The 14,837-nt window shown below is 40.8% G+C and overlaps 1 protein-coding gene across 1 annotated transcript; it reads left to right on the top strand.

Moving 5' to 3' along the window:
- The first annotated feature begins 6,505 nt into the window (after nucleotides 1-6,505).
- On the top strand, nucleotides 6,506-10,648 carry LOC120566013 (stonustoxin subunit beta-like). The gene is made up of 5 exons (XM_039812214.1): nucleotides 6,506-6,525; nucleotides 7,477-7,546; nucleotides 7,961-8,033; nucleotides 8,898-8,923; nucleotides 9,106-10,648. Exons 2-5 carry the CDS (start codon nucleotides 7,483-7,485, stop codon nucleotides 9,672-9,674), a joined length of 732 nt encoding a protein of 243 aa, XP_039668148.1. The 5' UTR covers nucleotides 6,506-6,525; nucleotides 7,477-7,482; the 3' UTR covers nucleotides 9,675-10,648.
- Nucleotides 10,649-14,837: the final 4,189 nt, after the last annotated feature.

Here is a 14,837-nt window from a genome sequence, read left to right on the forward strand (position 1 = left end):
TGTATGAAACTGCACCTGTAGACTTTAAAACTCTCTCTCTCACTCTCTCTCTTTTTCTGTCAAATATGTGCGATGTCATTAAAGCTTTTAAACTTTACACTTCCTGTTGAATCCTCTTTCTTTTGAAACTGCAACTACATCACATTTAATTATTAACTAAAACATGACACTGCTCTTTGATTCATTTCATTTCAAATGTGTTCATGGTTTTACTGCCGCTACTTTCCTAGTGATTGTGTTTAAGGTCACATGATGCTGCAGCGCCGACTTTTACCAACGTTACCTCACAGCTGCAGACCGTCCTGCGGCGTTCCCTTAACTCTCAGAGCCAACAGAGATCTGAAGGAGTCCTAACACCTGGATTCTGTCACTGTGATAATAGTCTCACATGTCCAGCTCTATCTCCACAGCGCTGTGGAGTAAAGTCTGGCTACACCACAGATGCATTCTGGGATAGGAGAAAAAAAACACGCTGGGTTCACATTTCTTTAAACCAATTCCAATGGTCTTGGCTAAGCACCAGAGGCTGCGATGGTGGCTTAGTGGTTAGCACTTCCGACCTCATAGCAAGAAGGTTCTGGCTTCGAATCCAGGTCGTTCCGGGCCTTTCTGTGTGGAGTTTGTAAGTTCTCCCCGTGTTTGCGTGGGTTTCCTCCAGGTGCTCCGGTTTCTTCCCACCATAAAGACATGCATACTAGGTAATTAGGACTACAGTTGAAAATTAGCTGACTGGCTAACACTGGCGCATTTACAGAAATGTTGATTAATGTGCATTGTCCTAATCAAATAAACTTACCATAATCATTCATTCAAATAGTCTCTGGAAGGGACATATAGTTTTGGTGGAACATTTGCACCTTGCAGTATTCGTCCACAACAATCCCACCAATCGCTCCAAAAACATCCCAGTTAGAGACAAAATTACAATCTTTACAATTACAATTGTAAAGATTGTAATCTTTACAATCATTCCCTGAAAGAACCAATCAGACCTGACTTGTTGCACCATCCACATCTTCTACATAATTTGACATTTTCAGTTTGTTTCCTAAGGAGAACAGAATTTTAGAATGACAACACACAGAGAGCAAACGTCAGGGACATCCGGCACGCGGCAATTATCCGTGATAGCGTTACAACTGAGCAAGATGCAATCACGAAAATGTACAGGTGTGTAGTTGAGTTCAATATGAAGGTTGTCTTAACAGATGTACATGTTTTGGCCATAAAAGCCTGAATTTAGTGGCCTCTGGCACGTACAAATGACACTATTTCATTATATACACTCATCGCATATTTTAATGAGTTTACCTATACCTGATTGTCAATGTTGTGAATAAACGACGGCGTGAAGCGCCGGTGCGTTTAGGGCGTGTCCAAATCCACTTTTGCTAGTTTTGACGGCGGAAAAAAGGGTCCGTGCACCAGCTGCATGGTTCTAAAGGGTTGTACTTAGTGTCTTCATTAATTATGGTGTGTTTTGGGCGTAACATGCAATAAACCAGAGATCATCTCCCATTCCCTTTAAAAGCCAGGTGCGTTTGGACCTTGGAGCATTGCTGTTATGATGGAGCAATTGCTGAGCAGGAAGGAGATTTCAAGAGAAGAAACTGATCTGCTCGTGCGTGCAAAATGTGAAAGCGTGCGAGCAGATCATACAATACTATTTCACATTGTAATATTTTTATTTTTAGTCTTCTGCATGTTTGTGTGCTGCTGCGCGTCCCTGTGTGTGTGACAAACAGTGTGCATGCTTTTTACTAATGCTCTGTTAAAATAACAATGAAATGCTGAGTTATTGACTTTAGACCAGGTTTTTGTTGGTCAATGGCACGATCACTTCCTGCTGCCTCAAGATAGCAATACTCCCAGAATGCACCTGAACACACCCCCCTGTAAACCCAGCACGCCCATGGGCACACAGATGGGCACAGGTGTATTTGCTGTTTAATCAACGTGGGCGCTGGACAGTATTAAAATAGCAAAGTCACTTGTGTCTGGCTTTGCGCTGTGCTGCACCGCGCTGGGTGCTAGATAGGGCCGTGTTTTAGCCCACAGTCTGTAAATAGCTATTCATATTTAAACTATTCATGACGGATCAAAACTTAAATCACACCTTATTTATTATTTATTGACTCCTTCAATGTAAGGTTTATCAAGACATGCCACTGATGGTTAATGGAGGCTATTATATTACTAGAAACATAAATGTGCTCGCTACTGCAGGGAGTTCTATGACATCCTGTTTGATTTAAAAAAAAATGACTTTGGGCATCTGATATTAGTTTGCATAATTGGTTAATGGCAAAAAATACAAAAGCGTTCTAGAACTGTTTTTAACTGTAAATTACAGTGAGGCTGCATTTTCCTCCTGTTACTTTGACAACATTGCCTGTTTTGGTGTGTGTTTGCAGAGCGTCTTTATGGAGCCCCGGAACACAGACAGAACAAATATTATTGCGTGGCCTCGAGTTATTATTTTGTGTCGTACTTTAGCCTATATGGAAAATGCTGCGTTTTCAGAAGACTTGTTAATGCTTACTGCGCAATCATCAAGTAGTGTCTGGCGTTTCTGTCTGTGCAATCAATGCAATTCTTACAGTGTTTTGTCATAAATTATTTTGCTAATCAAGACAATGAAGACGAGTTCCACTCTTTGCTTGGCAGGACACGCAGCTGCTCAGCTGAGAACGGGACTGATACAGACAGACAGACAGACAGACAGACAGACGGATGGACGGATACAGACAGACACACAGACCGAGGGACTGAGACAGACAGACAGACAGACAGACAGACAGAATGACTGATACAGACAGACAGACAGACAGAGGGACTGATACAGACAGACAGACAGACAGAGTGACTGATACAGATAGATAGACAGACAGACAGACAGAGGGACTGATACAGACAGACAGGCAGACAGACAGACAGAGGGACTGATACAGACAGACAGGCAGACAGACAGACAGAGGGACTGATACAGACAGACAGACAGACAGGCTTGTATCTCGTTACTCACATTGGTTTGAAGTGGAGGCTATAGTGGTTGTAAAATGTTCATACATAGTGAATCGCCACTCAAAAGTATTTTATAGAATCAAAAATGAATGCAATAAAGTAGCAGCTAGACTTAATTGAGGCTGTTTGGCCGGCAGCTGACACTTATGAAAAGTTCTGCTCATATCAATCACAAAAACTTAACAAAACCCTTTATATAAATAAAAAAAGTGCATGTGCACATGTTGAGACAGTCTGACAATCACATCATAGGCTATGAAAGCATATATTCTTTATGTTGTAAGGAAATATGAAAGTCAGAAATGAAAGTCAATTCTTTATAAACCTTTACTTACTTCATGTTCCTCCCTTAAGGGATTGTTAACCCTAAGAATCCTGAAACCAGATAACCCATAAGGAAGGACCATTATACAACAAGTAGATCCGACAATCTGATTTGTCAACTAGATATTTAGAACATGAATTAAGTTTGATTATGACATATATTTATATATTTATTATAACTCTCCCTCTATCTGTGTGCATTCATGTCCCATTAATGCATATAGCTTCTTCCCCGGAGTTGTTGTACTTTCTTGTAGATTTCCTTGGATTGTGGTGACACCTGGATCATGTTCCCAGCTGCTGCCCTGGTCCTGCAAAATGTGCTAAATACATTATTTAAAAAACAAATCTGTATAACAGCTTAAATGTGTCTGACAGTTAAGGTCGTTTTAATCCCTTAAATACGTTTTTCGCCTAAATCGCCACTGACAGCTCCTCACTGAACAGCCTACCTGAAAACTCCGGATCACTTCACTTTCACCTCTCAGCAGCTCACCGACAGGGTCTTCACCCAAAACTCCTGCTAAACTCCGGACTGGATTCACGGACTGACTGCACTGACTACTTGACTGACTGACTGACTGGTATAACGTTGTAAGTCAACAAACCTTTTTACTTTACCTTGAAAGTGTCTTTCATTTTTGTTTATTTCTGTGCACCACGAGCAGACTACAAGACTCTGCTTGAACTGACCAATTACTTGTTGTGCTGAGTAACAAACAGCAATGATTAGCCCTTCCCCGCAGGACAGGGTTGGGCAGGGTTTGACGTATGTACAGTATACACTTGAGACTTGGACTCTGAACTTATGAAGGTGTGTTGGCGTCCTCGGATCAGATGCACACAGACACCCAGATGGACGAGGCAGAAAAGAGCAGCTTAGTCTCTGTCAGTGTTTCCTCGACACACAAAGGTTTAAAGAGTCTGTAGGTCGACCTGAAGAGTTCAGCAGGTGAGAATCCTAGCAGAGGAATCTGTAAATGTCTTATAATCATTGTGGTGGCAAATTTTATTTTAACCATTTTGTTTAATGATTGTTTTATAACGCCACAAGATTTAGCTTCTTCATGTGTAGATTCAAAAGGCTCCAAGTGAAATAGTTGGCAACCGTGAACTTTCAGCCTAGTAGAGTTTTTATTGAGGAACTCCAGCTACTCATTTGTTTTAACTTTCAGCAGATAAAGTGAAGAAGGCCATAAACTGTCTGAACCGTGTCTCCTTCTGCCTCCTGAGATAAACTGTTGTTTAGGCTAATGTTAGGAACAGAGAGCAGAGGGGAAGGTGAGACTATGGTGTGACTGTAATGATGTCCTCTTTTCAACTATGGCCATGCTAAAAGATAAAGTTAGAGGGGTGGCTTAACAGAGGTTTTCACTATATGATGTTTGAATGTTTAGACTTTAGGTTAGAAAGACATTTTCAGTTGTACCTTTGAAACTGTGTTTCTCCATTTGCAAATGTAAATAAATACTGAAAGACCAAACTTTGGTTTAATTCTCAGTCGTTATTCGTTTAGATTTTATCATGAATATCACTAACCCTGCTGCTTCATCGGAAAAATTCCACGACATTTTGGCGTTGTCTGGCACGACGGATGAGTTAACAGAGAAAAGAGCTCCGTTGGGTCGCTGATGACTGGCTATCCAGGGATCAAAAATCACCTGCCTCATACCTCTAAACCTTTAAAAAGGTTTTTCAGAGAGAAGAGGGTTAGGACCACGGAGCGCTCTTGACTGTTTTCCACCCCAAAAAAAACGAACAGGAAGAGATTTCAAGCAGCACGGGTAAGATAAAATTGCTTAATTACAATTGGATTGCGAATTCAAGGTTTTGAACAAACATTCTAAACAAGCAACCGTTGCTAAACGAATTAAGTAATCAATAATTGGCGAAATCATACTCTTAACTAAAAGACAATAAATGAAACTAATTCTGACTTTTGGGAAGTGAGTAACTTGGTATTTTTTGGGTCATTAGATACGACAAAGATATTGTGATGTGTCGCTGTTTAACTGGACAGTAGAAAGGTTTCTTCATTCTGATTGGCTGATTCAAAATATCTATTTGATGCTTGCAGATATTCTTCACAATTTCTCTCTGAGGTAAATGACATTGATCTGTCACTTCAATTGTTGTGTGCCCAATAACAGGTGTTTTAATCAACATTATTCACGAGATATTATCATGGTTTATATGTATTTCTTTTAATGTTATTATTTCAGTCTATTTCAGCCAGGGAAGCTGGGTTGCTTTTTTGTTTATTTATATTTTTAAAACTATAACGCTACATTTATTTATTAACATTTATTTAGATGTTATCATGGTATTCACTTATTTATTTTAATAATATTATTTCGGTCTTATTACCGTTGAAATATTACACTATGCTGTAATACAGAACATTACGATATGATCCGAGCTAGTTATATGCCGTGTAATCCTAGCAACCTACCCACGTCAACAGATTCGCTACATAGTCATAAACATTTTACTGGCCTTTGCGTGTCGCAACTCAAATAAAAACTACACTGAACTGAACTGAATATCTGAGCCCTACATTACTATAACATTGTACAGCAGGAAAAATGTGTTTTAAAAGTAATTAGGATGATCCTTGTTGCGCTGGATTCAAACCTTCCTCAGCAAAAATAAAAATATACAAGTCTGCTTCGCTGTCCACTACACTATCGCATTGATCAGATCAGTCAACAGGACATGGCTTTGTTTTTTCTTTTTTCTCAGTAGGCCATGAATCACTGTTTATCTGAGTACTCCGAAACAACAGGTTAAAAACTTAACTACATCATGCACTCTAACCTTCTGCTACACCTCTGCGCTATCCGTGTACAAGGATTTGTCATAAATTATAGCAGGCAGCCCATGGATTCTGAAACAATGGGTCTAAAACAACTGGTTACCCTGGGCTGGAAACGTGATCTCGAGGCTCTCAAACAGCTAGGCTACAATAACAAGTTCCTTGGTTTTATGAAAAGAAGCAATATTTCTATTGACATGGCTCAAATGCCTACATCTACGTTTCCAATAGCCTACAACGTTATGTTTTTCAGGATTCATAAGAGTCGCCCCCTAGTGGCAACAGGAAGTAGGCCTAAATGTCAAGGTGCTATACTTTAACGGACTCCTCCTAGAGATTTCATCCGATGGACTTCAAACTTGGTCTGTACCATCTCAACAACTTAAAGATGAAAAGTTATTAAAAGAAAAACTTTTGACCATTTATTGATAAACAAAGAAGTTCAGGTGTTGTAAATGGACTGTATTTATATAGCGCTTTTCTAGTCTTAACGACTACTCAAAGTGCTTTTACATAGTACAGGAACCATTCACCATTCACACACATTCATACACTGTGGCAGAGCCACCTGCACATCAGATAAATACACACACACACAAACACTGCGCAGCATCGGGGGCAACTAGGGGTTCATTGTCTTGCCCAAGGACACTTCGACATGGGACTGCAGGGCCATGGATCGAACCGCCAACCTTCCGATTGGCAGGCAACCGCTCTACCACTGAGCAACAGCCGCCCCAGTGTACATTGTCATATCTGCCCAAAATTTCTCATGTTTGACAAGGCTCCAGGCCTGAGGTCATCTACAGGCCAAAATTGACTTTTGGTCATAGTGCCCCCCACTTGCAACAGGAAATCTGCCTTATATGACAATCCAATTTACGTGAAACTTACAATGTGTGGTCTACATTGGACACTGAGCCGCCGCTTATACTTTAACCACACCCATGTACTTAGGCCACTCCCCGTCTTAGGGCTTTTGAACCGTTTAAGGTACAGTCTTATGTGAGGTATCATTGAACTCAGCTGAGAGTTCCTTTTTTATTGGTAAAGGTTTGCCCCGACTCCTGTGCTTTGGCCACGCCCCCTTTCACAGCTAATGAACTGTATGACGTAGATTCTTGTGTGAGGTATCGTTGAACTCAGCAGGAAGTTCCCTTTTCATTGTTGACGATTAGGGTTGGGCATCGAGAAACAATTCCTACTTGGAATCGTTGAAAATTACAATTCCATCGGAATCAAGTTTTATCTTTTGACACAATGTAGCAAAGCATTGTTGTTATCATTGTGTAACTGGCTCTTTCTCTTTCCAGGACCAAATGGAAGGAAAAGGCATGGCAGCAGGAGAGCAGGTTCAGAGGGATCAAATTGCTGAGGCTTCAGGTCTGTATTTATATACCCATGTTGCCTGGGTCCAGACCTTTGAATCTGTCTGAAATCAAGTTTACGGATTAATCCTCTGGCATTGTGACATAAAGTCTGACTAACATATCTCTGTTATTATTATAATATTCTCATTGGATGTCCACACACCACTGTAACAACACCATGAACAACACTAGATTGGCCCCGTCATCCTCGTCCCTCTCATCCAAAATCATTAGAACTGGTTGCAAAAAACCAAGACAGCAACTGCCAAATTGTCAAACTCAAGGCTTCAAAACGACAGTCCACTAATTAGGTCCTGTTTGCATGTGTGTGGACTCGGCCAGTGTGTGTGTAATGTTTAAAATAACAGAGTGGAAAATTGAATTTATCCTCCTTGGATTAATAAAATATGACTTCTTCATCTTCTAGTGGGGGGGATCCAACAGCCCCTGAGAGGATTGGATATGCTTTCTGGTCCACAACAGACAGTGGACCATCTCAGGTAACAAGAGCTCAAACTCTGCAGGTGCCTCTAATTTCTTGTCCTTCAGCTGAAGAACTTCTTATATCTGTTCAGAGGAGAGAGTAGGCCTGAGTTAGGAAACACACAGAAGTTTAGAATGGAAACACCAAAAATCATTCTCATTTAGTCCTGTTAGCAGCATGGCTCTAGGGATAGTTATGTCGGTCCACCGCTTTGTTCCAGTCTGAAATATCTCAATAACTACTAAATGTGTTGAGATAATATCTTGTTCTGACATTTATTCCCCAGAGGATTCATCCATAGTGATCCCCTGAGTGTTCCTCTGGCATCACCAGCAGGTTTACACTTTTAGCTTTAAGTGAAAAGATCTTATCATCTATTGGATGGATTTTAATGAAATGTGGTTCAGACATTAATGTTCCCCATGTGATGAACTGTATTAATTCTGACTTCCTGTCTAGCGCCATCATCAGGTCAACTTAAAAGTATTTTCCCCATAAAACACCTTTTCTTAAAATGATTAGGTATAATCCTTTATAGATAAACCACAGTCACGTTAATAATTAGAGTATATGTAGAAATGTAATGTTTACTGGTATGTCATGTTTATGAATGTGTTTAAGTTTAGGTAGCCTGCTTTTCTTTACCTTCTCTCTTGACTTCTTCTGTACTACTTACTTACTGAAACCAGAGCAGATCAGTGATGTCTGTGTCTCTTATTATTCCTACATTATCTTCCCGTTCCTCTTAGATACCAGTGACTAGTTAACTGAGATGAGTTTCTCTGTCTCTCTGACAAACTGAGGATCTCTGCAGCATGTCTAACAGCAGTTAGGACTCATGTTTGATAGAAAATCATTCTGACTGTGTTTCTTCCTCCAGGGTGCAGAGGCATGATCTGATGAAATGTAAGTGTGTTAGTTTCTCTTAACGGTGAATGAGTTTTTAAAGATATAAATTATGTTTTATTTTATAATATTTAAACATTGTTATTCAATGCTTTATAAACCAGATATTAATTATGAACTAAAGTTTAACTAATTATGTTATTATTGACTGCTGCTGTGTTGTGTCTCGTTCTCTCCATCAGATTCTTGTGAACTCACACTGGACATAAACACAATGAACATAGAACTCAAACTGTCTGACAACAACAGGACGGTGACATGGGTGAATGAGGATCAGCCGTATCCTGATCACACAGAGAGGTTTGACCGCTGGTGTCCTCAGCTGCTGTGTAGAGATGGTCTGACTGGTCGCTGTTACTGGGAGGTTGAGATGAGAGGAGATGTTCGTGTGTCAGTGAGTTACAGAGGAATCGACAGGAGTGGAGACAGTGATGACTGTTGGTTTGGATGTAATGATTTGTCCTGGAGTCTGTTCTGCTCTGATGATGGTCGTTACTCTGTCTGGCACAATCACAGAATAACTGACCTCCCTTTTTCCTCCTCTGTCTCTGGTAGAGTAGGAGTGTATGTGGACTGTCCTGCTGGCTCTCTGTCCTTCTACACAGTCTCCTCTGACTCACTGACCCACCTCTACACCTTCAACACCACATTCACTCAACCTCTTTACCCTGGGTTTGGGTTCTGGTCAGATGGTTGCTCAATGTCTCTTTGTTCTCTGAAAGAGGAAACAACTTCCTGTCCTGTGGTTTAAATGTTGGTGGAGGACGAGGCTTCACTTTGGTTCACATTAGTCTCACTGATTGTGTCTTTAATGTTCTTCTTTAGTAATGATGAAATTATCTCCTCAGGGATGAAAACTAGTTGTGTATAAACTGTGTTGACTTTGATTTTCACTTTAATCATGTTTTATTGCAGCAGCTTCAGCTGTTAGTGATTTATTTCCATAAAGGTTTAAAGATAAAAAGACTCAGTGAGTTCAACATGTTTTAACATATGTAAATCTTTTTCAGTTTGAAAATCAAAGAATAAAGATGTTTCCTTCACAATTAAGGTTAATTAGAACATGTTTTATTCTTCTTCTGCATATAATCCAATTAATCTTATTTACATAAACAGAATATGTGTTTTGTATAAAAACGTCTGTATTAACCCTCTCATGAATTCAACAGAGGAAGGCTTTTCCCACGGAGGGAGGGGGGGGGGGTGATCTGCGGGGTCTACTGTATCCTGCCATACAACTGAATGAGATAAGCTGACTGTGGTATCATATATCCCTAACTACAGTTCCATTTATAACAAATGGTGGTAATCCTTGTCTTTCCTAACCACAGACTGTTATTGTTGATAGCTAAAAGTAGCTACATTAGCATAGTCATAATTACTGACGTTACCTGATGAATCCAGTCTTTAAGCCCCTGCTCTCTTTGTCCTGATAACTGTATATAAAATAGTTTTATATTTTAGTGAACTCACAAACAGAAGAATCTCTTGTTCAGTGATGTCTGTGTCTCTTATTATTAATGAGTGATTAATGATGAATGAATGATTAATTTAATGAGTTGATGACTTTAATGTGTTGACTTTAATGAGTTGATGACTAATGTGCGGCTGGTAAAGCTGGAGCTTTACTTTCTGCTGACTTTATATACTGCTGGGTAGTTTCAGCTTTACTTTATAGTGACCTGTTTATACAAAATAAAGTGGAAATGCAACCCCTGAGTTCTACATCCTGAAATCTGCATCTCTGTGATTGTCTTGTAACTGCATTAAAGCTGTAGTTTGTAGTTTCTGTCGCCCCCATGAGGAATTCTAAGTAATGACAACAAAACTGTCAGCGTGCCCAAATGAGAACAGGTTCTCATTTGCAGTGGCGACCTGGCCAAGAAAAGCCTAAGCATGCAGGACAACATACAGTTTCACATTCAATACAATACAGGAATACAGAATACAAAAGGCTACACAAAGTGCAGATTAAGTAGGTATTACAAAGCTGGTGCAAAGTGAGGTGTAAGTAAGACAAAGGATATGCGAAAGTGATATAGTAATAACACAATATACTGTACATGAATAGGCAGTCTATAACACTGCTGAGATGTAGTGAAGAGCCAAACAAAGCAAAACAATAATCTACCAAACACAAAACATTTTTTGTGTTTGGTAGATTATTTCTCTGTGGTAACAATGCTTTTTGGCAATAAATCTTATACTGTTGGAACGCCTGTTTAGTTCCCTTTCAAATGCTGCCCCATTTGTAAGGATCATGCATTTGTGGGATGAGCAGCAGTGCTGAGTATGGGGGTTGCGCCCATGAAAAATTTGCCAAATCTTGTCTGCCATTGACTCATTTGGTGTTTGTTGGATTAGATGATTGAAATTTCAAGAAACAAGACGTTTTTCCAGTGAGGGAGATGCCGCCCCACACCATCACACTGCCTCCACCAAAAGGTGTTACTCTATCGGTGCAGTAATCAGCATAGCTGATTCACTCACTGGAAAAACGTGGCTTGTCATCGGTGGAGGCAATCTCAATGCAGAGAGATATAGAGATGAGATTCTGCAACCAGTGGCAATCCCATATCACCACACTCTGGGACCGAACTCTATCCTCCAAGATGACAATGCTCGCCCCCACAGGGTGGGGTTTATCAGAGACTACCTCCAGAATGTGGGAGTGGAGAGGATGGATGGCCTGCCAGCAGTCCTGACCTCAACCCCACTGAACACTTGTGGGATCAGCTTGGACGTGCTGTTCGTGCCAGAGTGACCAACACAACCACGTTGGCTGACGTGCGACAAATGCTGGTTGAAGAATGGGATGCCATCCCACAGCAGTGTGTGACCAGGCCAGATGGTTCTTCCACACGCTACTGAGGCTCCTGTTTGTGAAATGAATAAATCGGTAAATTGCCAATATGTCTTGTTTCTTCAAACTTCAATCATCCAATCCACCAAACACCAAACAAGTCAATAGCAGAATAAACTGTTTGCCATTGGCAGAGAAGATTTGGCAAATTTGTCATGGGCGCAACCCACATACTCAGCGCTGCTGCTCATCCCACAAATAGATGTTCCTTACAAATGGGGCAGCATTTGAAAGCAGTGGTGGGTGTTAGGAGGGGCGCTAGTTACAAAACGTATGGCACTGTGGTAAATAACATAGTTTATTCAGGAGAGAGTTTGAGGCAGTTCTGTATATGACATCACTGAAATCAAGAATTGGTAAGATTGTCATTTTCACCAAGGTGAGTTTGGCAGTGTGAGTGAAAGAGCCCTGTTGCGGAATAGGAAACTGATCCTGGACTTAACTTTAGATTGAAGGTAAGTTATGTGTTGCTGGAAGAAGAGAGAACTGTCTAACCAGACACCTAAGTATTTTTACACCGCCACACGTTTTCTAGTTCCAACCCATCGAGCGTGGTAATGCTAATCGTGTGGGCAGCAAACTTGGTTTTGCCGGAGTTTAGCAGTAGTTTGGGGTATGGCAGTAGTTGGAGGTTTCAGAAGCAGTGCTGAATGGCGTTGAAACTCTCCCGGAGGTTTGATAGCACAGTAGCCAAAGAGGGGCCGGATGTGTACAGTAAAAAAAAAAAAGAAACATTCCCAATCTGAGCTGTCACTAGGCTCGCGATAACCTGCAGTAGCCTACTACAGGTACTGTAGGTGCCAGTTGTCGCGAGGTTAGTGTGTGAGGTCAGATGATGAGTGACAACGCGGGGAAAAAAAAGAAGAAAAAAAAACAGAGACGGATGATGGATGCTACGACAGAGACGGTGCACTGCCAAAACTTCTGAAGGCTTTACTATGCATTCCCCATAGCAATGCAAGTTCAGAAAGGGTGTTTAGCATGGTACGAAAGATTGTTCCAGAGAATAGGATGACGTTAGACAACAGAACTGTTTGTGCTCTACTCTCATGTAAAATTAACCACTCTGGCCCAGCCCAAAAATACACTCCTTCCAAAACAGTCTTAAAGAATGCAACACATTTGTACAATAACTCACTAAAAGAGTAAAGAAAAGTTATGTGAAATGAAAAGAAAAACTGTAAAAGAAAAGCAATATGAAATGAAAAGAATGTGTGGAATGAAAATAAAATGTAAAGACAAGCAATGTTATAAATTGTAAATGTTTTCAGCATTCTGCATCAAGTGGTGATAGCTTTCTTGTACACCTGTCTTAAAATGTAAGGGATACTGGAGCTTGGTTGGGGTGGTGGGACTGCTCGCGGTGGGCGCCGGAAAATTTCTCTTATTTTCAAATCCAAAACTTGACAGGTATGAGCAGGTTTCATATTTCAGACACTGCAAAGTTATACATTGTTAATCGGGCTATTTCGTTATTAAATTCACTTCTGAGACTTTTTTTTGCGAGAAATCAACTATATAAAGCTCAAATATGGGCCGTTTTACGAAAATTGATGGCCAATTGCAAATTTGGTAAGACTGTGTGTCGGAGTTCAGCGGCCGGTGCTACCTGTGTTGCTGCCTCGCCGCCCGGCCTGCCTTCCTTCACAAACCCCGGCCTGCTATGAGGTACTTGGAGCTCCGTCACGGCAGCCCACAGCACTCCATACCCGCACAAAGTCACAGTTTTTTTGCGCTAATGGACAAGCAAACGCTGCTGTCCTGACAGAGCTCCAGGGCCTGGAACCTTATATACTGTCTATGCCTGCAACTCCCCTCTTCCTGCTAGCTAAATGGCCCGTGTATGTGAGTGAGAGCGCGGTCAGCGAGCTTGTTACGCCAGCAATCTCTTACCACAGTTCCAGTTTCCATGTGTTGAGTTATTTAAACAAACAATTGGGGAAATAAACGCCGCTTGTACGCGAGTCCCATTGATAAAGCCTGCGGCTGGATGTAACCTGTGATTTGTAGCTACAAATCACTGAAAGTTAGCTTCATTTTCAGCGTAATTCGAGTATATTTACAGATTGAATTTCGTCACACCACGTATACAACATCTAGCTAAATATCTTATAAAGCTAACAACGGTGTCTGATTTCAAGTTAATTAATTTTTGTGAATTCCAGAGGAATTCTAAGAGGAGGCTAGTTAGCTCTCATTGATAGAGCTCCATCCCGCAGCAGGCTCTATCAATGAGACTCATGGACAAGAGGCGTTTATTTCCCCAATCGTTTGTTTAAATAACTCAACACATTATAATTACACACATTAAAAGATTAACTGGAACCTGTGGTAACAGATTGCTGGCGTAACAAGCTCGCTGACCGCGCTCTCACTCACATACACCGGGCATTTAGCTAGCAGGAAGAGGGGCGTTGCACGCCCTGGAGCTCTGTCAGGGCAGGGGCATTTGGTGCAACTCCGACACACAGTCGGACAAAATTTGCAATTATCCATTTTCGTAAAGCGGCCCATATTTGAGCTTTACATTGTTGATTTCTCGCATAAAAAGTTTCAGAAGTGAATTTTGTAATGGAATAGCAGAGATCTGCGTGACCTAGCTAGATTCAGAAGACTACCTGATCTCAGGTCAGTTGTGTAGTCTATGTAAATGTTGGGGCGTGACCGTTCTCTTAATACACCCATGGGCTGACAAAGGTTCCGGTTTTTGGGAGGTTGACGTCAACTTCCAGCTTTGTTGAGATTCGCCCGTTTTCAGCAGCAGTTTCAAAATATGAGATTTTCATAGTAAAGGGGTGTCAATGGGATTTAGAGCTTCTATGTATGTCCTATTTACCCACCGAACTGTCGTTATTCAACTATGACAGTTTTGCATTCTATCACCCCTTTAATTCAATTCAATTCAATTTTATTTGAATTTAAAAATATCGTGCGTAGTTTCTGTCGCCCACATGAGAAATTCTAAGTAATGACAACAAAACTGTCAGCGTGCCCACGTGATACTTTATTTTTTATTTTTTTTATTTAACCTTTATTTAACCAGGTAGGCCG

The sequence above is a fragment of the Perca fluviatilis genome, chromosome 1 (assembly GCF_010015445.1).
Source record: "Perca fluviatilis chromosome 1, GENO_Pfluv_1.0, whole genome shotgun sequence".
Taxonomy (NCBI): Eukaryota; Metazoa; Chordata; class Actinopteri; order Perciformes; family Percidae; genus Perca; species Perca fluviatilis.